The 26,493-nt window shown below is 38.5% G+C and overlaps 1 protein-coding gene across 1 annotated transcript in view; it reads right to left on the bottom strand.

Moving 5' to 3' along the window:
• LOC148864144 (RNA cytidine acetyltransferase 1-like) overlaps positions 1-23,222 on the bottom strand; it is a 34,364-nt gene extending 11,142 nt beyond the window's left edge. Inside the window, exons 1-15 of the mRNA XM_088977839.1 lie at positions 22,798-23,222; positions 22,590-22,681; positions 17,766-17,937; positions 17,522-17,644; positions 16,511-16,684; positions 16,247-16,357; positions 15,988-16,121; positions 15,788-15,881; positions 3,483-3,581; positions 3,107-3,243; positions 2,866-2,963; positions 1,609-1,732; positions 1,439-1,526; positions 1,241-1,340; positions 1,111-1,163 (exon numbers count right to left, since the gene is read on the bottom strand). Coding sequence (XP_088833965.1) covers positions 1,111-1,163; positions 1,241-1,340; positions 1,439-1,526; positions 1,609-1,732; positions 2,866-2,963; positions 3,107-3,243; positions 3,483-3,581; positions 15,788-15,881; positions 15,988-16,121; positions 16,247-16,357; positions 16,511-16,684; positions 17,522-17,644; positions 17,766-17,937; positions 22,590-22,681; positions 22,798-22,902 — 1,704 coding nt within the window. The 5' untranslated portion in view covers positions 22,903-23,222. The remainder of the gene's footprint in view (positions 1-1,110; positions 1,164-1,240; positions 1,341-1,438; positions 1,527-1,608; positions 1,733-2,865; positions 2,964-3,106; positions 3,244-3,482; positions 3,582-15,787; positions 15,882-15,987; positions 16,122-16,246; positions 16,358-16,510; positions 16,685-17,521; positions 17,645-17,765; positions 17,938-22,589; positions 22,682-22,797) is intronic.
• Positions 23,223-26,493: the final 3,271 nt, after the last annotated feature.

Genomic DNA, 26,493 nt, shown 5'->3' with positions numbered 1-26,493 from the left:
TCAAAATTCTTGGGAGAAACTAATTTGGGTAAAACATGGGAGTTTCATCATTGAGATAGCAACGAAATATGATTCCCCAACTACAAAATTGTGAACTTTGACACTGCAAATCAAGAGGAAATTTAACCATAAAAAAAAAAAAAAAGATGAAATCTCTCAAACAAAAAGAAAGTCTCCCCTATATATTTGATATTGGGTGTGGTTGTAACTTGTAGGCCCTAAATAGATAGGATTGCACCAAGTTTCTCCCTAGGCTTCCCTGCTGACATTTCACCTTTGGGAAGTGACCCAGGTCACTTTTCGGATTTGTTTTGCATATATATCCTTTTGGCCTTATTATCCTGTTTATCACCTTTGTTCAAATGATATACCAAGGAATCAGAACTTTCTTTCCTGACCACCTCTTCATCATCAATAGGTTCAAATGGAGGGATATCATTCTTAATGAGAATGAAATGTTAGAATATTCTCAATGATAAAGAAACAAAATGTGTTCAATGGTTGCTTTATAGTATACAATATCTGATAACATATATATGTATGTGTGTATACGTTAAGATATATCAGTAATAATGATTCTGGGCTCTTCAGGGACAAGTGGTGCATACAGGAATCCAGGTGAATGATTATCATGGTTTCACTTCAGCCCAGTTGGGGAGAGCAACACAATTAGAGAAAAGATCATTGTCTTGCTTCGAAGTCTCGTATTGAAATTTTCCTTGGGCACAGAACACATGGGAGCTTTTAGGAGAATTCCAGGCAGTACCTAGTTGAGCCACAAGTCAGAGAATTATGGTGGTGAAAGTTTAGCATCCAAAGTGAATATTTCTTTCAGATGGATGGAAAATCTGGCAATTTTATTACCAATACTTTAACTAGGGGTGGTCTGGATAATTTCTCCTTGTATCAAGGAACAGCCAATCCAGGATAGTATCTATTGTTGATTCATATCTTTGTAATTTTATTTTATCTTATTGCTGAAGCATGTAGAGTTGATTCTTCCCTGCTTCTATTTTTCTTAGGAAAAAGTACACTTTCAGTATCTTCAATTTAACCTTTAATAAACGTATATATCATCAATCAAGAGAAAAAAGAATAATAGAAACAGACCTGAACGACACACAAAATATCAGGAAGATGATTTTTTGACTCATCAACAGGACCTGCACATAATGTGATAAAGTAAATGTCCTGTTCACAAGAAAAAAAATTGATAAAGCCAGTTCAAGAACAAGCATACCAAGTAGCACAAACAAGTGGTGTGCAGGAGCATCAGCCATTAATTGCAGATCATTTGGAGAATTTTTATAGTGAGAAGCAACATAAAGAGCCATCATTCGCTGTAGGAAGCCAAGAGCAAAAGAAAATACAAGCATCAGCCATGTTAATAAGCAAAAGAGATATAGAATATAGAACTTGTAGAGGACTAGAACATTACCTGTAAAAATAACTCACTGTCTTTGTGATAGGAAAAAAGTGTATCCCGATTAACATAGTAAAGATCACACTCACTTGGAGGAGGTAACCTAGTAGCACAGTGGAAAACATCAACTAAACTGACAGAATCAGTACTATCTTCCCAGTACCTTAACTCTTAAAAATGCTAACCTACTGATATTGGGAATAGAACTTGTGACATCCAAGCAAAGTAAGCCGTTAAGCCAGGATTCAATTGGATCACCAGAAGCATATCTTATAGATTCACTTAACTCGACCTTCTTGAAAACCCTACCTACATGACAAAATATTAAGAAAATAGAGTAAATTTTACAAATAAAGAAGCTCAAAACAAGTTTTCCTAACACCATTAAAATCTCCATAGAAATAGATCATAACCACAGTTTGACAGGTTTTTATAAGACTGACTTTCTATCAATGGAACCAATGAAGTGAAACTATTCTTTTCTAAGGTGGATATGCTTATTAACATAAAAGCATGTCATGGCAACCCAAAATCTTAACCTCTTAGACTAAATCCTGAAAATGTTCATTTAAACATGTTCCATTAATGCTTCTAAATGCATCAGAAAGAAGTTTGTCTAGATGAGAAATAGAACTAACACCGACACTGGTAATTTTCCCTGATTATCAAAAGCAGCCAGCTGTAAAAGTGGAGCCAGAGACCTTGATATTGTTAACAATAAATGGATTTTCTTTTTATTTTGAATGGGAGGGTGCAAAGGGTGGATAGTTCTACTCGCTTTCAAACAGATGCTGAAGTCACTCAGCTTTATGCCTCTCCTTGCATATGCATATAATGATCAAATGCCCCGTTATAAAAAAATAGTAGTGTAGCCCCTAGAGACCCAAGGCAAAGATATCATGTCTTACAACCAACAAAGATATTTAAAACCATGCAGGGAACTGGTTGAGAGACCTGACAATCAACCAAACTCATGGTACATCCATAAAATTAAACAATCTCCTCTACTAACTTGAAGAGAATATGGAAAACACCAGAGATCACCCACACAGAACATATTATTTATAACACCATGATTACAGGCCATAATAATAGTCAGACAAGCTTCTAAGTTCCGATTAGCCATTTCTCAGTTTTTTCATTTATGTCTAGGAAATAGAAACCATGATTGCTGAACTGTAAGACTGGTTCTTCAGACAGGAACAACGAGATATTTTCCTTTCTTGTGATTGATAAACATAACAAGATATTTATTTTGATAACTTATGATGTGTATAGAAAATGATGAAGTCTATAACATGCAACATTTCAATCGTGATTTCATCAAAACTTGCCACTGCCTTTCCCCATAACAAAGTTCTAAAAAGACTGAGGTTTCAGTCCTGCCAAAGAAGCAACAGGTTAACTGAATTAAGAGAAGAAACACAGGAATAAATTTATACCCGAAAGAGAACCATCCATGCTCTTGGTACCCATCTGGCTCTGCTCTTCCAATTGTTGCAGAAGCTTTAATGATAAAGAGCGACCAGTACCTTCATAACTTTGAGCAGGAAAAATTCAAACATCAAAAGACATGCAGACCAGGTAGCTAACCCAGATAGAAACAGAACAATTAGCTTTTTTTCTTAACCTTTTTTATTTATAGTCCAAAATGATGGAAAAAAAAGTAAGAACAAGTTATACCCATTCACAGTAGATGAAAGGAAGACAAGATATGGACCCAATAAGGACTTCACAACTGGCAATGGAATAGCTGCTGCTTCATCAACAACCAACAGTTCAACCTGGGAAAGCTTTTCATGTTCTTGTGGTTGTATATACTGTGAGAGGGAAACAGAAATGGATAAATAGTAGGGAAAAAATAAAGTGGCAACTGGAATGTTTCTAGTACATCTAGACCCTCCAAGAAAAAGAACACTAGATAACAATATGATTCATAATAATGTTCACATTTAAACAACAATAATCATAAGAATAGCTGATAAAAAAACAATAATCATAAGAATAAAACATGCAGAGGAACCATATTATGCATGCAAACTGGGCCATCTCTAAGCACCTGAATTGTTTGCCTGTGCTGCTTGTAGATATTAATCCGTACAGTTGCCTTCTTGAACTCAGGATTGGCACTTTTCACAACATCATAATCTATATGCTCCTGGAAATACAAAATCCAAATTAGCAAAGAGGAACTCAGAAAGACAAGAAACAAATTAAATGAACTGATAGAAAGAGCAAACTGAATAACGAAACAATATTTAACATTGCAAGGCAAGGAAGAAAAGCACAACAATCTTATGGAAGATTAGACAAATGATTCTCAGATTAGAAACTCATCTCACAAAACCCAAGCCTAAGTAATAATGTGATCGTTTCTTTTTTTTTTTTTGGGTGCAGGTAGTGTTTGCCTTTTTTTTTTGAAATGTAAGGTATTATATCATATTAAGAACTACTGAACCAAAACATACATCCAGCCCATGTACGTTGAGAACTGTACACTGGGAATATATAACAGAAATCCAAAAGTATGCCCAAATAAACAAAGTGCCAATATCAAATAAGAAAAAAAAAAAAGAACTTGGCTGGACTACCTTGAAAGTTTTTGTAAACTTATCCATGAACATATTAGTCCTTTTAAATTATTTCTTATCATATCTATATCTGTTTGTTCTCAAAAATCTGCAGATTTCTTTCCCTCCATACTGTCCAAATGATAGCAGCAGGCAAAACAACACCCCACAAAACTTTCCCTCTTCTGCTTAAACCCTGCAATCTCCATTCTTGAAAAAATTCCAGTACTGCTGACAAAAAAACTTCAGTACAGACTCCGGCACACAGAATTGCACCTCAAAGCATCGTAGTGTCTGCCTGGTGATCTACAAATTGTATTTGAAGCTTCTTTTTCTCTCCTACAAAAAGAGAGTGGATATGCACAAGAACTGCAGTTTTGTGGTGTTTTGCGAAGAAAGGAATGCTAGACTCCTGAATGACAAAATTAAGGGGATTGAAACATTACTGTGAAGGGGGCACATCGGGTTATAACCTTAGACATCTTTGCTTCATTTACAACTGATGAAAGCATACTTCATAAGAAACTGGAAAACAGTAGCACATTCTTTTATGAGCAGAACCACTTTTTTTGCTAATAAAATAAAAAAGGAAAAAAAAAAGAAAGATATGTGAAAAGTGACAAGAAATCACCCAAAAGAAGAAGAACCACCAATGCAAGAAACAATCCATCGACAACCAAACATCAACCCCCAAACAGACTATTAAAACCAAAAAACAAACAAAAACAAAAATTCCAATGGGTCACTCCATAAAGACAACCCATGATTATATCACACTGCCAACAACTGAATAAGATCTCCTTTGCTCCTAGCAATTTTATATGCTTTCTTCACTTCTATGAGCAGAACCACTATATGTGATGAACGGAATCACCTTCACCAAACCTCAAACTCAATTTGATGGGTGAGGAAACTTCAAGGATGGGAGGAATAAATCAGAAATAATGAAAGTAATATACTAGCTTTGTTTTCAGGCCCCATAGGTTTAGGGGATTCAATGAGGATGGAGTTGTATGCAACGTTGCATGGATGGCAAAAGTCAAAAGGACTAAATTGCAGAAACATAATCATAGAAGGGGAATCTAGGATTGTAGCAGGTTGACGGGAAACAGAACAAGAGGGCTCATGGATGAACAGAAATGTGCTACAGTAAATTAGAGCTTTGATGCAAGAATTGGGGTCAAAAGCTAAATGGGTTGACAGATCTGCAAATAGCTTAGATGATGGGCTAGCAAAAAAAATGGCACTAGGAGAAATGTCATTAGGGAATCTCTCTTTTGTTGTGCTCTTCATGCTGTAATGTACCGATCTTGTTACCTGCTATAAAGTTCTCAGATAGGAGGGAAATTCTACAGTAATAAAGCTATAATACTGTTACTGATCAAAAAAGAAGATAGGAACTCCACAGGTTTGAGAATTCTTTCACAACAAAGTAGTTAAGTTGGGTCGAGAAACTTGTTGTTCTTCTCAATATTCTTCTCCACTTAGCTAATGCTTGGATTTATATCATTTATAAATCTGAAGATGCAATCATGCAAATGTGTGCCATTAACTTGTATCAACAAGATAAAAGTATGCAAGTCAAGCTTCAAAGCCCAAATGAAAGTTTAAAGAACATACCCTCTGTAAACATGTACTGAATTATCAAATGTATTTGACACTTGTGAGATAAAGTATATCATTAAAAAATGTATGTGACACTTGTGAGATGAAGAATATCATTAAAAAAAACTTACAACGTATTTGACACTGATGAGAAAAAATTACTTCACATATTTCCAAAAAAAGAAGTATAGCATTAAAAAGGATTATACTTTCAGAAATAGATAGAATTCACAATTGAAACTACATAGGAAGCTGCACTTAAATGTTAAAAATAAAAAATATTGCATGTCAAAAAGAAAGACAGACTTTCTCTGGGAAGAAAATTTAGTCCATTCTTTTTTTTTTAAAGAAAGTAAAGTAAATTTTATTTCATCAAAACCAGATTACAGAATACAAGGGCCCCACAACCATAAAACCTGGGGCCAAGAAGCCAGAAAAATTACAGAAAGAGGCTACCAGCAATCAGCTGAGCTCCCAAAACCCTTGGTTGAACCCCTAAAGCTACAGAATTCCAAGAAATTAGTTTTCCAACAATACATGACAACAGGTGATCCACATTGTTGTGCTTGTCCTGGAAATTTCTTTTGTTTCTTTCCGCCCAAATGGTGCTAATCACAGCAACAGGAATTGAGAGCCAGACACTTTTTTCCTGACTTAGATAAGCCTCTCTGATTCCAGCACCATAATAGATCCAGAACAGATGCAGGCATGGCCCAAGATAGCTGTCTTGAGAAGAAGTGATTCCAGATTTTGCTGGAGATAGGGCAATGCAGAAATAGGTGGCTTCTGTCCTCCTCCCATTGGTTGCATAACACACAAGAATAATCCTGCAACTGCATACCTCTCCTCTCCAGATTCTTCTTGGTAAGGCACTTATCCAGAGACAAAGCCCAGATCAAAGCATTAAGCTTTGTAGGGACAGTCTGGTTCCACACTTAACCAGCAGGGAAAGCAGCACCTTGATCAGTTGAAAGGATCCTTGCAAACAAGGAGATAGAAAACAGTCCATCTTTACCGCAAGACCATATCCAAGAATCTTCTTCTGATAAATCCAGAGATTGAGTAGATAACATCTCCAACAGCCCTGAAACTTGATCTAGTTACCAGTCCTGGAAATTCCTTCTAAATGATGGGCCCCAAAGACAAGTGTTGTTCCTAATCTCGTAGCAGTCACCAACCAAGGCTTCTTGGTTTTCTGCCATTTGGAATAGCTAAGGGAACACCTCGGCAAGGGGTCTATTAGAGCACCACACATCCTTCCAGAACTTCACCAAAAGGCCATCAGTCAATAATGGGAAGATTTCCATTACTCTCTTCCAAATTGAGCACCCAAGAGAGATCAAAGAATTGGTGGTATCCCAGTCCCCATTGTCTGAGTTATACTTAGCTGCGATTAAACTCCTCCAACAGCTCCCTCTTACTCTACCAAATCTCCAAATCCATTTTCCCAACAGAGCCTTATTGAAGACCTTCATTTTCCGGATCCCTAGCCCACCTTTGTCTTTTGGAGTGCAAACTTGATCCCAGCTAACCAGGTGAATTTTCTTCTCCTCTTCCCACCCTTTCCATAAAAAATCCCTCTGCAATTTTTCCACTCTTTGGGCTACTTTTATTGGCATTGGGAAAAGAGACAGAAAATAGGAAGGCAGATTTGATAAAGCACTCATGAGAAGAGTAATCCCCCCCCCAAAGTAAGATATTAAGTCTTCCGGCCTGCCAGTTTTCTTTCTAACCTTCCATCACCGGCTCCAAAATCAGAGATGAGGTACATTTAGATCCTAGAGGGAAACCAAGATAAGTGGTTGGAAGGAAACCAACTTGGCAAGCAAGCACCTCTGCCAAGCTTTCAATATTTTCCACCTTTCCCACTGGGATTAACCTGCTTTTAACCCAGTTAACTTTCAAGCCTGATACTACTTCAAACCAGCACAACACCCCTAGAAGCACGCCCAATTGCTCCAAGTTGGCACTGATGAAACATAGTGTATCATCAACAAATTGGAGCAGCTGCACCTTTTCTCCACCCGGAGTCACTTCAAAACCTTGCCATAGACCCTCCTCTCCCCCCCTATTCACAAAAGCAGACAGAACCTCCGTCAGACAAATGAATAGAAGAGGAGAGAGGGGGTCTCTTAGTCAAAGACCTCTGGCAGCAGCCCAGGTTTACATTCTCTTTTCCTTGAATCAATCAGTTCATTTGCCACTAGAACACTGTCCAGCATTTGTCTTTCCGGCACAAAAGCAAATTGGTTCTTGGAGATCACCAAGTTTAGAACCTTTTTCATTCTTTAAGCCAGAACCTTGGCCAGGATTTTATAGAAGCTGTTCAGTAAGCTTATAGGTCTAAAATCCCTCATTTTTGTAGCTCCTTCCACCTTCGGAATTAGAGATATGAAAGTAGCATTCAGGCTTCTCTCAAGGGCAGCATTGGAATGGAACACCTGAAACACTTTACGAAGGTCCCCTTCTCCCAACACTTCTAATAGAAGATGCTTGTAAGACCATCCAGCCCTGGTGACTTATCCACTTCCAGTTTTTTAATCACTTGCCATACTTCTTCCTCTGAAAATGGAGCTTCTAACTCTCTTTGTTGTGCTATTGATAGTTTATTGAAAGGCAGGTCTAGTGGGAGAGGTCTCCTTATCCAGTTCTCCTTGAACAAATCTGAAAAGTAGTGGGTTGCTATGTTTTTTAATTCAGTTCAAGTTTCACCCACCTGGCCTTCAAACTCCAACTCCAATTTTTCAATCTGATAGATTCTTTTCCTAGCATTTACCATCTTGTGAAAAAACTAGAGTTTCTATCCCCAGCCTTCAACCAACTGATTTTTGCTCTTTGCCTCCATTTCAGCTCATCTCTATATGCTAGGTTATCAAGAACCAATTTTTCTTCAGACCTTTCTTCCTATCCTCTTCAAGCAAGGGACCAATCTCCTCATCCAAGTCAATATTTTTTATCGGTTTGAGACACCTTTTCTTTTTAGAAGCCGACTAATCCCTAAATTCCTGCTTCCAAGATTTTTAGTCCCCATCTTGAAAGGGCCTTTTCTAGATCCCTGACCTCCACAACTCATCTGAATTGGAGTATGATCGGAAACAGGCCTCAGAAGGGCCACCTGCTTTTTTTTTTTTTTGATCAATAACACTTTCAATAATCATCAGTATAAAATTTACAAGAGGAAGACAAACACACTTATCTTTCAAGAGTCACTAAGAGCCTCATAAAAAAAAAAAAGATAAAAGAAGAAAAAGAGAAAAGAATACACTAAAGTTACAGCTTAGCCCAAAACAGTGAATCCCTTTCTGCCCCTTGTTTAGCTAAACCGTCAGCTAGGGAATTAGCCAATCTTTTAACCCAACATGTCTTAACTTCCATCTCCCGCACCAGCCACATGAATTTCCTCCTCTCATTGTTATACTTCCATAAACCATTTTGATCTTTAGACAGCCATCCTATCACCACCTCTGAATCCCCTTCAATTATGAGTTTCTTGATGTTCAACTCCTTAGCTTTTCGGACTCCTTCCATAATTGCAAGGATCTCAGCTCTAAGGGAGTCACCCACTCCAATTGGGCCTGAGAACATGGTAGAGATGACCCCATTTTCGTCCCTAAAAACACCTCCAATCCCCGATTGCCCCGGATTTCCCCTACTGCATCCATCAATGTTTAATTTCAAGAATCCTCTAGGTGGGAGAGTCCAAACCACTTTCATTACTGACTTGGTCTATGTGCAATTTGCAATTTCACCCCACTTCCTCAACATGTCATCCACAGTGTAATCTGCGAATAGTTTCAAATACTTCAGCCACTGTACCGCCCTAATATGTATGATAGCCTTCAGATCTGCCGCTCCTCTTTGGATTTCTGAGAATATCCTGGAGTTTCTTTCCCCCCACAATGTCCAACATATTGCAGCCCTTAGTCCTCTCCAAATTATCCTTCCCCTTTTTATCCGCCACCTGAAAAAAGTGGGGGAGAAAAGGCCCTGCAAGTCCGATGGGGGATTCCAATTGCATCCAAATAAGGAGGAAGCCCAATCCCAAATTGACCTTGCAAAGTGGCAAGACACCGATAGGTGAAAACCAGTCTCCCCATCCGCTTTACATAGAACACACCACTAAGGTGACAAACAAGTATTGGGTCTCTTCTTTTGGAGTAGATCACTAGTGTTAATTCTTTCCAGATAGGCTTCCCAACAAAAACTACCAACCCTAGGAGGTATTGCTCTGCACCAAACCTCACCAACAGAGAAAGGGGGGAAGGTAGGACTGGTGGACTAACTTAAGACTTTGAAGAACGAGGCACAAGAGAAGATGCCATTGGGGGTAGGTGTCCAAATTCTAGAGTCCTCCCTAGTGGGGTCTAAGACAACATTATCAAGAAGTGCAATAAGGCTCGAAATATTGTCAAGGTCTTAGTCCCTCAAATCCCTCATTAAACCCAAGTTCCACCCAATCCCAGAAGTGGAAGAGGACAGGGTGATGAAAGACGAGATCGACTCATTTTTCAAATCAAATAGAGCATACAAAGAAGGAAATTGATCCTTTAAAGGGGCGCTCCCCACCCAGGTTTGTTCCCAAAATTTTATGGAATTACCGGAATTCAAGTCATACCTGATATTAGGGGAGAAAACTGGTAGCAGGTCATGAACGGCTTTACAAGGAAAGTTGCTTGTGGTCCTAGCTCTGATTCCAGTGTCCCATCCGTTGTCCTCCGGCCCATGTATACTTGCCACTATTTTAGCCCATAGCTTCTCCTTCTCCATAGGAAACCTCCACAACCACTTCCCCAACAGAGTCATATTCCTTCTCCTAATACTCCCAAGCCCCACACCACCACAAGACTTACTCCTACACACTATCTCCCAGCTAACTCTGTGATCCCTCATCTCCTCTCCTGGCTCCCACAGGAAATCTCTCATAAACTTCTCTAATCTGTTAGCGACCTTCACTGGGATTTTAAACACCGATAGAAAAAAGATGGGTAAGTTAGCAAGCGTGGCCTTAATTAGTGTAATTCTTCCACCGAGAGAGAGGTAACTCTTTTTCCAGGATACCAGTCTTTTTTCAAACCTTTCCACCACCGGGTTCCAACAGCTCTCTCGCATGGGATTATCACCTAATGGCAACCCTAAGTAGTTCAACGGCCATCCCGCAACTTCACACCCCAACAGTTCAGCACTCTCCCTGAGCTCTCCCTCCTCCAAGTTCACCCCCACTATACAACTTTTCCCGAGGTTAACCTTCAAGTTAGACATTTGCTCAAACAGTTGTATCACCAACTTCAAGTTCCTGATCAAGCTCACATTAAGGCCTTCACAAAATAGAATCATGTCATCAACAAACTGTAGGTGAGTGAGGGGGGTTTCCACCCTCCCAACTCTCCAGCCTCTAATGAGCCCCCCATCATCTGCTCTGTGGATCAGTTTCCCCAGAACCTCCGCAATTAGAATGAACAAGAAAGGAGACGGGGGGTCTCCTTGTCTTATACCCCTACTGGCTGGAAAGAAATCTACCACTGTCTCATTCACTAGTACTGAATAATGACAACTCCTGACACAACCCATGATCCACTTGCACCATCTAGCCCCAAACCCAAATTTAGTCAAAACACTCCTCAAGAAATCCCAGTCCACCAAGTCATAAGCCTTTTCCAAGTCCAACTTACAAACCACTCCCTTCTTCCTATCCCTCTTAAAGTTCTCCACACTCTCATTAGCAATTAAAATCTGATCAGTAATTTGTCTCCCACTCACAAATGCTCCTTGATAGTGTGCAATGATATCAGGCAATACCTTCTTCAACCTCATAGACAACACTTTTGCAATGATCTTATACAAGCTATTAACCAGGCTAATTGGCCTAAAATCCTTCGGGTGGGATGCATCTTTCTTTTTTGGAATTAAAGCTATAAATGTAGAGTTCACACCCGGATTGACAAATCCTCTCCTGAAAAACTCCTCAAACACCCGCAAGAGATCATCTTTCACGTATCCCAACAATCCTGATAAAAAGCCATTGTGAACCCATCCAGCCCTAGAGCTTTTGTTCTATCCATAGAAAACACAGCCTCCTTGATCTCTTCTAGAGTAAAGCTTCTTTCCAGTCATGTTCTCCACCCCTACATCTGGCCAGTCCAGACCTTCTACCCACACCCTTCTACTTACAAGCCTACTTAGAATAGATTTGAAGTGCTCCACACAGGCCCTAGCAATCTCCTCTTGTTGTACTAACTCGACTCCATCTACTACCAATTTGGAGATAAAGTTCTTCTTTCTCCTACCATTTGCTAGAGAATGGAAATACCTAGTGTTTCTATCTCCCTCTTGCAACCACTTACATCGAGATTTTTGCCTCCATCTAATTTCCTCCTTGTGCAGACAATCCTCTAGTTGTCTTCTCAAATCTCTCCTGAGATCATTGTCTTCCTCTCCAAATTCTCCCCTTTCTTCTTTAGAGTCAAGGCTTTCAATCTTATCCATCAAATCTCCCTTTTTTTCTTCTATCCTCCCAAACTCCATCAAGTTCCACTCCTTGATTCTTGCTTTCAAGAATTGTAGTTTCTTATGAAATCTCATCCCCTCCCAATCCACCAGTGGGTTACATTCATGCCACCATTCCCTCACTTTGTTAGTAAACCCTGGATGACGTAACCACAAATTTTCAAATCTAAAGGGGGTAGGACCTCCACACCTTCTTTCCTCCTTACATAATACTATGGGCCAATGATCTGAGGTCACCCTTGAGAGAGCTCTAGAAGCCAAGGTTCCCCAATGTTCTTCCCAATCCAAAGAGAACAGGAATCTATCCAGTTTAGAGCAAATGGGTCTAAATTGGAGGTTTGACCATGTAAACGTCTTATAGGCTAGGGGAATCTCTTTAAGCTCAAAGGCATCCACAAAACTATTAAACTTCCTCATGCTTTTTGTCACCCTTTGGTTAACCTTATTGGACTCCTCCGAGAATCTGATCACATTGAAATCCCCACCCATGCACCACGGCCCATCCCACAACCCTCTAACATCCGCCAGTTCCTCCCACAACTCCTCTCCCTCTATAGTCATTCGGTACGTAAACATTTGTGAGCACCCATGTATAGTCATCCTCTTGCTACTTAAACTTCAGAGACATCGAGTGCTTTCCAATCAACTACTCCAGACTTTCCACCACATCCTTCTTCCACCATTGTTACAACCCCCCCGGAAGCACTTGCTGAAATGTATCCTCCCAATCCGGCAAGATTAAAAGTCTGTCAAGTTCAACCAGAGCTGGGTTCTCTTGATTGTTTGTCCAGGTGTATTGCTCCCCTAAGAGAGGTCGGTCATTTAAGTCAAACTGGTTAATAAAGTCCGCAAACCTTCTCATATCCCTAGTTCTCCCTCAATCCGGCGAGATTAAAAGTCTGTCAAGTTCAACCAGAGCTGGGTTCTCTTGATTGTTTGTCCAGGTGTATTGCCCCCCTAAGAGAGGTCGGTCATTTAAGTCAAATTGGTTAATAAAGTCCGCAAACCTTCTCATATCCCTAGTTCTCCAGGTTTCTCCTTTTCTATCCCCCATGAGCCTGACAACATTAAAGTCACCTCCCAAGACCCAGGGAATGTTGAGCCCCCTTCTAGCATTTGCTAAATCCTCCCACAAGCTCTCCTTATCCGAGTTGACTGTTGGACCATACACGTTGATGAACTACCTTTGGTTGCCTCCTTCAAACTCCAAAATTACAGAAATTTAAAATTCCCCTACCTGAGAGGAAATTAACTTACATTTTTGCCTGTCCCATAAGATTAGTAAACCACCAGCAGAACCTCTGGCCGGCTTACTCACCCATCTTACTTGACCTTGCCCCCTAATGCTTATAACCACCCTGCCTCCACAATTTCCAACTTTGTTTCTTAGAAGAAGATCACATCTGACTTCCACCTATTCAGGAAGTCGCACACCACCATCCTCCTCCTTGACCCCAACCCCCTCACATTCCAAGAAATAATTTTCAGATCCATTGAACAGAAAGTTCCCCAAACCCCTTAGATCTTCTTCTTCCAACCTCCCCCTCCCCTTTTCCCACATTGTCATTCAGACCCCAAGATAGCCTCATCATTTCTCTGTTTTCCTCATCCCCGAATTCCCCCTTTTTGCAAGTAATTTTCCTCTCTCCTTCAGACATCTTTTTTCGATGCTTTCCAGGTATCTCACCGTCTCCTCCTCCAAACCCTCTATAGAAACCCCCAAGAATTTTCCCAATCCTAGCAATTTTTACATAACCCAGCTCGAGCTTTCCGTCACCTTCTTACCTTTGTCTTCTCTTCTTCCCTCCCCTTCCTCTTTGTCCTTTGCTTTCAAGTGAGCATCTTGAACACAATTTCTTCTTTCTTCCCTTCCTTGCCCACACATCTGAGAATCTACTAGAGCCACAATTTCTTCCAGCCTTTGGATCAAAAGGGTCTCATCTTCCAACATAGCCAAGGGGTTAGCCTCCATCACCTCCACCTCTGCGTTTTGAAGCAGAGAGAGGGGTAAGATCCCGTTTTCTCTCATCTCATGAGAGGTAGGCACAGCAACTGACAAGTTCGCCTTACCAGAGCCTATTGACATCGGGGAGGAAAGTTTCGACTGCTACAAACTTGGCAGAGTCTGGACAGGTTTTGGTCGTGACCTATTCTGGCTAACTCTTTCAATCGAGGTCTAACTAAGGGTTCTCTTGCCCTCAGTGACTAATTTGGAAGGAGCCAAGAGCCAGTTTGGGCCTTTTGTCAGACCTGGTCAATCTTCACTCTGGCTAGAACAAACCGGATTCTGGTCACTCTACAATCCGTTCCAAACCGGATGGACCCAGTCCTCAAGGCCCGAGTAGTGTTGTTCGACCCTTTCTTTTCTAAAGCTACCCTTTCCCCCAAAATCTCCAACTTCTTTTAGTCCCACCCCTACATTATTTAAACTTTCTCTTATTTCCCCCCACTTATAACTCCAATTGGAAGCAACTGAAGGTCCTTAAGGCATTCTAATAAAGTTTCCTTGAACAATTTTTTAGATGGATCTTCTTCCACATTTTGAAAGTTGAAAGAGGGGACAACTCCGGGGAACCCGCCCTGTCACACTCCAAGATTAGACGGTTCTCCAGATTGTTCTTCATCTCCCCCCCCCCTGCACAACAACCGAGAAGGTTGCAGGGGATCCATCCTAGGCACAGGTCATCTTCCAACTCCAGCCTCCCCCATCAAAGCACCGTCCTCACCCATCTCCAGCGTTGATTTTCCCCCAAAGTTGTCCATCTCGTCTTTGGATTAAAACCACTCTCTCTCCCATCACCGATTCACCCCCTAAAGACCTATCCCTTTCCTCACTCTCCCTTTTTTTTCTTTCAGGCTCACCTTCGGTCTTTTCTCCTGCCAAAGCCACACCCAACAAGAAGTCACCTGTGACTATTTCTAGCCTATCCGGAATCACCCCTCCCACCTTAACTTTCATTCTCACCCATTCGCATGTCTTCAACTCTTCCATGGAATCATCTGCCCCCAGAAAACCCCCACACAAACTGGCAATCCCTTCAATCACACTCAGGCACCACAAAGGGTATGGGAGCTCAAAGACTCTTAGCCAGGTCTCTAACGGGTTGTTCGAACTGTTCAGTTTTTCTTGTAACATACTTTCGTCGCTTTTGTCCACCAATCCAAGGCCAATCTGTTCTAGCAAATACACCAGGCCCGTTCGAGAGGACCCACTCTACCACGTCCTTGGAAGGGAAGATTAAAAGGTAACAGTCATCGATCAATTTCTTAACTCTCACCCCTCTCCAACTTCCTGTCGCCCACATTTCCAACACTTTTCTACTATGATTTTCCAGTCCAAACATCCCACCAAGCACCTTTGCAAGAAGAGATTTCTCGCTTGTACACCTCCAATCGCCGTTTCCAGGAAAGGTCTAGCTCCCAAACTTTTTAAGGAAGTTTCCCCAAAGCTCAGCCAAATGCTAGCTACAGTCGCTTTTTTGAAGGAAAGGTTTCTTCTAACTCCTCCACCTATACTAGCTGGGTTATACCAAGCTTCCGCCCCCCATCTTCTTCCTCCTCTTCCCTTTTTCCACATCTTTAATCCGTTTCCAGGAAAGATATAGCTCTTAAAAGTTTTGGAAGCAAGAAAAACCATAATAACTTTATACTGCTTTCAAAAGATAGAACCATATGGAACAAATACCTTATATTCAAGAGCATCAAATCCCTTGCAGACAAAATCAAACAAAGTTTTCAAGTTCTCAGGGCTAGGTGCAGTTACAAAAATATTTGAATACCTGAAAAAAAAAAGAGAATGCATAGAATTGTTTCAATAGAGAGCCAAAAAAGAAAAAGAAAAAAAAGCAAAAACCAGTAAATCATTGTAACATTAAAGCATATGACCCTGCTGCAATAGCTCCAGCAATTGCCAAACCAAGAGCAGCTGATTTCCCGCGACCACGTGCAGCAAGCAAAGCAACCGTGCTTCGAAGTGCCTTGTCCAGAATTGAATCAAGGAATGTTATCACAGCTTTTCCCTATTCACACATAACAATTCATCAGTACATCTATCAGATTTAACTTGAAAACCATCCCAGTTTCTAGCTCATGCAACAGAAAATCTAATAAATTCATATATGCCAGACAACTAACATTGCAATACCTGATCCAATGTACAACACTTCCTTATCAAAGGCCCAACAGGAAAATCATCACTAAGTTGCTCCTTTAGACTCTTCAAGTCCCTCTGTGTTTCTGAAAGCCCCTCAGAGTCCTTCAAACAAATAATAAGAATTAGCCACCAAAATCCAGTTACCAATTATCCTGCATATTACATTCTTGTAAATATGTATATCAAATTTGAGAAAAGTTATAAACTGGTTTAGATTTAAGAAATCTCTCTTTCTACCATCAAAATTAAGATTACCTCTATAACAGGAACAGGTGTAATTGACCTTATATGTGATGAAATTGGTAAAATGTTTAGTTCATCATCCATAACCGCACATGCTTTGCATGAGGCAAGGGATAATAAGAAACGCTCATTAAAGCGTCCAGCTGCCTCAGAGTGAGATTCTGTCCGAAATCTCTCATGAACATCCTGTAGTGAGAATATATTATATTAATAATAGTTGTTAAAAAAACTAACCAGATATAAGAAACTCAGCTATCTCAGAAGTGATATTAAGCAAGAGATAAAAGAAACTCAGTTATGTGAGAAGTAATAATTATCACCTGCAATGCTGATCAAAAATTAAATAAATAAATAATTGTTATCACCTGCAGTCTCAAAACTTAACAGACATGACATAAACAACATACCAACAGTTACCCAGAGTAGCTGTTAAACTAAAGATAGAACATGGTGTATTATCTGGTTCTTAAGGACACCACTTTGGACAAAAAAAGGCACTCAATTAATGATCAAGGACACAGAGGAATCAAGATGACCAACTGGCCACACTGTGGAACATGTAGACCTGTATTTTGCAGCTTTGAACCTGGCTTACCCCTATAGGATCGATAGGAGTTGACAGTTAAAGCAAGAGATCATTGACACACTATATGATTTATAGACTTTACCAAAACAACTAGGTATTATTCATGGATGTAACCCTTCTCAAAGGACCATTGCTTGGTGCAATGTTGAAATCTCAAGACAACAAGCGTGAAAACACATTTCAAGCTTGAGAGCAGCCATTTCATCCTAAACAAATGCCTAAGGTTAGATCCTTATCCAGTCCACCCTCCCCAAGACCCCAAATAGCCAGGACTAGTACTGAACAATGGCTCGTTCACATAACCTTTCTGAAATTAAATAGAATCTGTGCCTAGTAAGCAATACTATACTAATTTGTATGAAAAATGCCTCCAGATTTTGTGAATTTGAGGAAATAACAGCAAGTGGTTAAAGTTGTACAGGTAATGTGATACTAACCATAACCATTGTGTACAGACTGGTGAGTGAGGAGAGAGACCGAACCAACAATACAACTAGCCCACCTCCTTCCACTGTTTCTATCATCCGTGCAAGAAGATTTGGTGTCAAGGCTTCAAAATCCTAAAGGAAAACAATAAATAGAATTGAAAGGACAAATCACACATTTACACCATCAACATCATAATCATCAAAATATGATAAACCATATTTTATAACTTAAAATCGACACAACCAATACTACCTGCAGAATACACATGCCAAAGGTATTCCCAAGAATTCTTTCTGAATCTTTGTACAAGCAATATGTTAGCCCTCCACTTTCAACAAAAAGTGAAAATGGATCGACCTTCTCAGGATCCAAAAGTCCCCTCTGCATTAACTTTTTAATCTGCTTTGCACGCTTTTTCCTGTGACTGCAAAAAATAATACTTCAATCATAAATGCATAAACATAATAAGTTGATTGACAATGAAGAGATCCAAATAGACAACTACAAGGACAGAAATAAAAGATATTCTGCTCAAAATGTGCAAAGAAGTGTAATGTCAATCATTTTAACTCTTGACAAATCTGGCAAAGGCTTCATGCTGGAAGAAGGTTAAATACAAGACATTGCAATTTTAACAAGTGAGGTCAGATTGATCTCATGTGTCATGAAGGAAAAACATTCATTATGAATTAACTCCTGATAGTGATGAAAGTGAATGACCTTAATGTTAGATTTGTATCTGGGTTGCTAACCCAGTGTTTTAAAAGCGCAAGGCGCATGGCATGGCAAGCGCCTTTTTAAGAAAGGCGCAAAATTACAAAAAAAAAGCAGCTAAAAAATCAAAAAAATCAGAAAATTCCAAAAAATTAAAAAAAAAAATAAAAAAAAATTAAACATAATGTTAATAAAAATATAAACTTAAATTTTAAAATGAATGGTTTAAAAAACCTATTATCTAAAATTAAAATACATAAACATAACATGTAAAGTGTATTCAAATGAAAATTTAAAAATAAAAAGCAAACATATAAAGCATTTTCAAGCATGTAAAACCCACAACCTCTTTTTTTCCTTAACTGCATTGCTTCAAGTAGTTAATGTGATGTAAAACATATCGCATTCTTGATTCTATGAGTCACCTTTATAGCACGCCCCTCGAGGCAAGCCCGAACAAGTCTATGTTAGGGTCTAAAATTCTTATTTCTCACATAAAAAATAATGATTTTACAACTTTCATTGCCTTTTAAGAAGATATTTTATTGCAATGAATGAATGAACAACATAAGCAAATAGCGGTTTCTCGGGCTTGCCTCGAGGGGCGTGGTCGGGGGTCGTGGAGCCCCCAGCCCAGCCGTTAGACTCAAAAAAAAAAAAAGCAAAAAGCGCAAAATTTTAAAAAGGTGCATGCCTGGGCTTAGGCGCAAGGCGCATCAGGCGCACGTCTAGGCGCACGAAGAGGTGCACCTAGGACCTGGGCGAGGCGCAAACCCCAAAGTGCGCCTCACCTGTGCGCCTCAAGCGCGCCTTTTAAATCATTGTGCTAACCTAGCATGGCACACAAAATCTTGCTGACTGAGAATCAATTCAGTTGCTCAAAAGTTTCTTAGATTTATTACATCTTTCAAAATAAAATAAAGCATGCACAAAAATGATTCCTTTACCAACAACCTTTTGCTATTTAAAGTTAAACAATTGAAGCCAGCCAACATAGATAATGTTCAGTTCAGTTATAGACTTGGTATTACAGAATTGAATTTTCTCTTGGTTGGTAGGATAGTCATCTTTCAAAGAGTGAATATTTGTAGGACTGTAACCGTGCTGGATTTGTTCTGATCAGATCCAGCCATATCTGAATCCGGTCCAATTACCAAAACATTAAGTCTGGAACCAATCTGAAATCCAATAATGTTGGATTTGGATTTAATCCAAGTCCGACATAGTGTGCCTAAAATGGAAAATTTTTAAAAAGTTTAAAAAATATATTTACTTTTGAACTTATACATATATAATAAATTGATACAAATATAAAGCATTCAATTTTTAGTTATAAACTTTTTTACAATGGTATATAATGTCTATATACACATAATTACACTACATATATATAATAATAATATTTAATAAGACTCAAATTTTAATCAGATCAACTGGGGTTAAATCCACATCTGATCTGATGGTTAATCGGATGCAAGTTCTAACATCCACCAGAATAATCTGATGTCAAATTGGGTTTCAGACTTTCAGAGTCCATTGACAGCCTTAGATATTTCAGCAAGTTGGACAAATAGACTAACAGAGGTTTTCTCGTTAGGAGAAATATTTTAGACAGTTCCACCCTCTCTCTTGCCCTCTACCAACTTTTAGTTAAAACTAAATGGCCTTAAAATATATCAGCTAACATCAGTGTTTTAAAAGTGCAAGGCGCAAAAAAAAGCACAAGGGCCAAGTTGCGCCTGAGGTGCAAGGCGAGGCGCATGCCTTTTTAAGCAAGGCACACAAAAAAATCAAAAAAAAATCAGAAAATTCAAAAAAAAATTTAAAAGTTGCAAAAATTCAAAAAATATTAAACATAATGTTAATAAAAATATAAACTTAAATTTTAAAATAAATGTTTTAAAAACCTATTATTTAAAATTAAAATACATAAACATACCATGTAAAGTGTATTCAAATGAAAAGTTTAAAATAAAATCAAACATATAAAGCATTTTCAAGCATGTAAAAACCCACAATCTCTTTTTTTTCCCTTAATTGCATTGCTTCAAGTAGCTAATGTGATGTAAAACATATTGCATTCTTGATTCTATGAGTCGCCTTTGTACCACGCCCCCCGAGGAAAGCCTAACAAGTCTATGTTAGGGTCTGAAATTCTTATTTCTCACATAAAAAATAATAATTTTATAACTTTCAGCGAAGCGAGCGAATCAGAGCAGAGTAGAACCCCCTATTTGCTAATGTTGTTCATTCATTCATTGCAATAAAATATCTTCTTAAAAGGCAATGGAAGTTATAAAATCATTATTTTTTATGTGAGAAATAAGAATTTCAATCCTAACATAGACTTGTTCGGCCTTGCCTCAAGGGACGTGGACAGAGGTACGGGGGCGGAGCCCCCAGGCCAACTGTTAGACTCAAAAAAAAAAGCAAAAAGAGCAAAATTTTAAAAAAGCGTACGCCTGGGCTAAGGCGCATAGACGAGGCACATTTTGGGGTATGCACCTCGCCCAGGTCCTAGGCGCACCTCAGGCACGCCTTTTAAATCACTGCCTAACATACTAGAAACCTATCTGTCAAAGGGACAGTTCAACAGCAACAGAAACGCCTAGGTTCCCATCAGATAAAAAGTGGAGCCTTTAATTGCATGCAGGTGGGAAGTAAGCCAACTTCCACAAAATGCTTTTTTCATTAGTCCCAACATCAACAAAACACTTTTTTAATTCATCCTAACATCCACATAATAAATAAATCTGTTTATGGCTTCAGTTTTTAGTTGGACAGGTGGTAATTGTCTAGCTGCTAAAGATACCAGCAGATATTGTTGAGACACGTTTCAGGTGAAGTAAACCTTTGTTCCCTAGACACAACAAATACATAGCAAGACAATGTTTCAGATACAAAATCTACACTACAAAATTGAAGTATCTGACACACTACAACACCCTTGTATGGGTATCTGGATGTCAAAAAGCATATTAGCTAGAAGATGAAGTCTTTAAGTGACATTCTAAGAGAGAGAAGGAGAGTGAAACTGTATAAAAAAAGAAGAAATAAGAAAACCACATCTCCTTGTGCTGTTGTAATTACCATGGTATCTATTGGTACACAGGTAACCAACACCTAAATTCTTGGTGATCCAGGTACTAACCAGAAAAGTTGCACATTTTGATACTGCATAGATCCCACAGGGATGCCAACACAGTTAAAGTTCAGGTGGTTGCATTGTTCACCAGCTCAAGGATTGAGAAGATTTCAGATCTCACTTTAACCATGTATAAAGAGTCGAGAGTAATGGTATAAGAGGGGTTAATAAGGAGGGTGGTCCAGGCATGGAGGTCGGATCACTGAATAAATCAGATGCATACTGATTGCCTTCCCATCAGTTCTGCAATGGATTCCTAGAGATCATAGCTTCCTAACCTTAAAACTGATAGTTCAGACAGGTAGGGTTTTCATATGGTAACACCTCTAATACCTTAAATTTTTTTATCTGAGGATTCTAATGCTTTTTTTAGCAGCTGCAATGATTAAAAGAGATTTTACTTGATAAGGTTATAGAAGTGGAGCTCTGAATTAATCTCTAACAGCAGAGAGCATAACAAGATAACAAAAATAGTACAAGTGCAAAGTTCCTTTCAATTCATCATCTTGTATACATTATATCTCTCTTTTTAATCAAATAGTTATTTCATTCAAATTAAAAAAAAAAAAGTTGCACATGTATGTGAAGGAAGAAGAGTGGCAAGTGTATAGGATTTTGATGTGCCTAGACCTGCTTATGCATTCTCCTCGAGCAAAGGACTGTTGAAGATCCAAAGTAGTTATTTAAAGAGATAACTTATTGGAAACTTAATGTGTGTAAAATTTCCTGTTAGAAGAATAACACAGAGCAACAACTAAACAACCAGAAAAAAGCTCAAGAGCTAGCCAATATACAAAGCAAACCCGAATTAAGCCCCCGAATGCATGGATTCCAGTTTCTATAAGTCACCAGAAACGGTCACTATGCCATGTGATGCAACTAGGACATGCAACAGAACAGGCAAGACTCCCATTCATTTGCTAAGTTCGTTGCTCTTGGTATGAAAAGGCACCACCATCAAAATTTCAAAAATAAATAATAATAACAACAACAAAAATAACAGAAAGTTGGCACGTATTAGAGAATGAGAACATAAAAACAAAGTTTATGTGACAATTCATCTTTTGTGCTAATGTCCAGCACATTATATCTTTAATTAATATATGACGATATTAATGCAGAGCATATATCCAGTGATTTCTAGTAATAGTATAGAGCCCCTGAGCAGGAAATTGATGCAAGATACTTGAAAAGTAGAGAGCAGCTAAACCCCGAACCTGCTAAGCTCTAGTTTATCCTTGTAGCACCACAAAACAGTTGGACGAGATCTAACGACGGCCTTACTTAGCATGTAGTGGAGATTAACTATCTGTGAGCACAAACCGCCTTTTAGAAATCAAAAACTAAAGAGCATAACTTCAACAGATATATAAGCATGTAGTTCACAAGAAATAGCTTAAACCAACATAAGAAGAACCACATGACCTGGTCGCGAGATTTGTCGCCGACGATAACGAACATCGATCGATGTCTGGTCTTAACGCCATTTTCGATCAAAGTTCTGATACGGTCGTCAACCTTCTTCCTCATTTTCTCTGGCGATTGGAGAGGTGAAGCTCGAAAGATAGGCTTTTGAAGTAGGACTGAGCTTGACCTGATTTGGCCGTGCCTCTCCTTTGTGCTTTCCCTCTAGCCGGTCGCTCACAGAAGTTACAGAAATAGCGGTTAGTTTTAAGAGTGTTGGCTAGGGCAAAAAAAATTCAAAAACGACAGCAGACATGAAACAACCGGTTCTTCCATTTCACCATTCCGGTTCATTAACCGAACTAAACCGACTTATTTCCGATAGATCAGATTGCGCATGCTTAATTGCATTCCAAATCTGCTACCCACAGACACATAACACCACCGCCGTGTATTATAACATCTCTCCATGAGTACGCTGCTGTAATGCACTAACCAGTGAGGGGAGTACGGGCCTACGGGGTATTATTAAAGTTAAATTTATATTTATTAATATTTTAAATAATTATTAAATTTTAAAAAAATAAATTTTCAATAATTATTATAATCTAGATAATTTTCTTTTGTTATAATACATAGAGGATTAACGATAGAACGTAGGCAAAAGTAGTTGTGAATAATCACTTTTGCATTTTTTATATTTTTTTAATTGAAAAATGGCGGTAATGGATTGTGGGCTTTAACATCAATTTCCCAGAAAATGACACATGCCTAACTTTCTAGAAGAATGTGAAAGTCATATGTTTGAATGGTGGAGAGTAGTGGGTTGTAGGTTTTAGCAATAATTTCTTAAAAATTGCCACGTGTCTAGCTTTATAAAAAATGAGAATACCACTTGTCTGAATGGTGGTAGTGGGCATGGGCTTTAACATCAACTTCTCAAAAAAAATGTCATGTGTCTGAATTTGAAAAAGTCACATGGTGGGAGTTGTCCCATGTAGACCTATTCACGAGTCATGCTGATGACATCATGAGGAGATGTTCCCAAGACACGGCGGGGATGTGTTGTGGGACATTTGTGGGGTGTAAATGTGAACTCTCAGGCCCGCCTTTACATTGTGTCAGGCTTGAATTTTGAGTCGGGTCCATTCAAAATTTACCAAAAATCAAGCTCAAGCCTGGCCCATGATAGGTCTAATCACATGGGTATGAAAGTGGGAGCAATTAGTGGGTAGTAGATCCGAGCATGCTTTATTGGCTAAAATAAAACAACGATCTAGAAGTACAAATAAGGTGTAAGTGGGTTGGGTTAAGTCAAGCCAAGGCCAATCTTAACCTTACCCGAATTGTTGATCCCCCAACCATAAAACTTTGGATTGGATTAGGATCAGCATTGGGTTCATGCTGTCTCGTGTTGGATTCAGATTGAGGTGATTTCTCTGAGTACAGATTTGCACCCCACAACGTCCCACTGCACATCCTCGCCGTGCATTGAGAACATCTTGGCACTCCCTTGTGGGGATCAAATGTGAACTCTATTCTACTTCATTTTTTCCAAATGTATTTATATCCTATATTTAAGGGCTCACCGTCATGTCAATTCAATATTAACATTATTAAACGTGAAATAATATAGTTATCAATGTTTTAGGCAAATTTTGTGTTTAAACTTAGAATTTTTGGTATACTATATACACGAATAGTGATTGCACGTATAGCTTTTATATGTACATAAACATCATACTTATATGCATTTATGATACAAAACTATGCATCGTCTAACTATGATAGGCTACTTTTCTATCTAGAATCTGTACCTGGTCAGTGTGTCCTAATTTTCATGTATCCGTCGTGAATAATTATGTATTAGAACTGAGATGATTGAATGGTTTTGTGCTTTGCACTTAAAAAAAAAAGTTGGTTAAGGCCTCAACCCTAGATTTCCGAGCTAGGTTTAGGTTGACCCGCCCCAAGTTGCAGCCTTTAGGAGAGTAGGACTACAAGTGAATCTTGGTTAGGTCAGATTCTTGTTGATGTTAGGGTAACCTAAGGTGAAAAAATCAACCCTAATTCAACTCAAGCTTAATAGATTTATGTAAAAAATCTCAATACTTTTATATTTTTTTTACAACAGAGAGAAATTTCATTAATAATGGCATTAATATACAATTTTACATTTAGATTACAATTATTATGACCAAATGTCACACCTTGATTGGTTTGTGAATCAGACATGGAGTTAGCTGATATTTGGACCAAATGTCAAAAATACCATTTAAGCATTTGGTCACTCAAAATTAATAAGGCAATACCAAAACTATGGAATCATGTCATAGGTGAAAAACGTAAGGTGGTATGCTATCTATGTGGTTTTAGATACGGGATGATGGGGTGTTACCTTTTAAATGTTGCTCTATTGAAATCGGATTAATGGCTTAACGTGCATAAATTTTGCCAAGAAAATTCATACTTCAATGTGGAAGGAAATTTGTTGTTTAGTTATCATAAAAGCAAGGTCCATAAGGTTGGGTTCATTAATTTATTGAAGAACAAGTGATGAGCCTGAATTGAGCACGGTAAAACTTTATCTCAATAAAAAAGTAGGGAGTAAAAAGTAATGTTGATGTTGTTGATTTGATGATAATTTGATGGTTGTTTGCATTTAAAGCACAACAAGAAAACAAGATTTTTCACCTCTTGTGTTTGTTGTTGGCAATTTGTAATTGTTTCAGCAATTGATATTCCTGGTATAACAATATAACAAGAGTAGTACCACAACAAAATATAGAGTAGTGACTACTTCTATTTTATAAATTTGTAAAATATTAATTCTGAAGGCTCATTTTAGAAAGAGTATAAATACAAATATGTATGGTGCAAATACATACATAACAATACAAAATACAAGTTTTTGCACTCTACATATATGCATTTGTACTCATTTCAAACTGAGCCAAAGGATTTTATGATGGCTGCGTTTGGAAACGATGCAAATAGAGTGTAAATCCCGGTTCAGGGTAAATTTGCACTCTAGTTCACTTTTGCTTGTGTTTGGCAACATTACATTTATACATTGATAAATGACAAACCAATGCATATTTGCATTGATAAATAAGATGTAAAAGTACATCAATAAAAATATGTAAATATGCATTCAAGTGGGCTTTATTGGAATTCATGTTTGCACCCATTATGGCTAAAAGTCTGTTTAGTAAAAAGGTAAATTTGTCGGTGCAAAACTAACCCAATTTTACAATTTATATGAACCGTTTTATGATCTACATATTTACATCATTTCCAAACGCAGCCAAAGAAAAAATTTTTAACAAAAAAATATTATCATTAGATTAATGACTTTTTGTTTCATTGATTATTATGGGCTTGTCAATGATTTATTTTTTATATACAATGGATGAGTTAGAAACCAACAGCATCAAGGAAGATTAAAAAAATGAAAGTCGCAAGGCATATGTGAGGTTGTCGTAGCAGATTCCTAATCATGGCTCCAAGTTTCAGTTTGGCCGGATGCTCCCAACACCATTGTGTGTTACTGTCCCATTTAAGCAATAAGATTTTAAGCCACCAACAGACAAAGTTTCAGTTTGTTCCATCCATGATTTGGAGAAGTGGCTGGTCATGCAACCTAGCTCCAAGTTTGCACCGCAATTTGGCATTTCAATAATATATGGGTTCGATCTTTTATTTCACCACATGAAG

Source organism: Nelumbo lutea, chromosome 3 (assembly GCF_056320005.1).
Source record: "Nelumbo lutea isolate HS-2025 chromosome 3, American lotus-T2T, whole genome shotgun sequence".
Classification (NCBI taxonomy): domain Eukaryota; kingdom Viridiplantae; phylum Streptophyta; class Magnoliopsida; order Proteales; family Nelumbonaceae; genus Nelumbo; species Nelumbo lutea.
The sequence above is the reverse complement of the archived record's forward strand: the minus strand, read 5'-3'. Positions and strand labels throughout refer to the sequence as shown.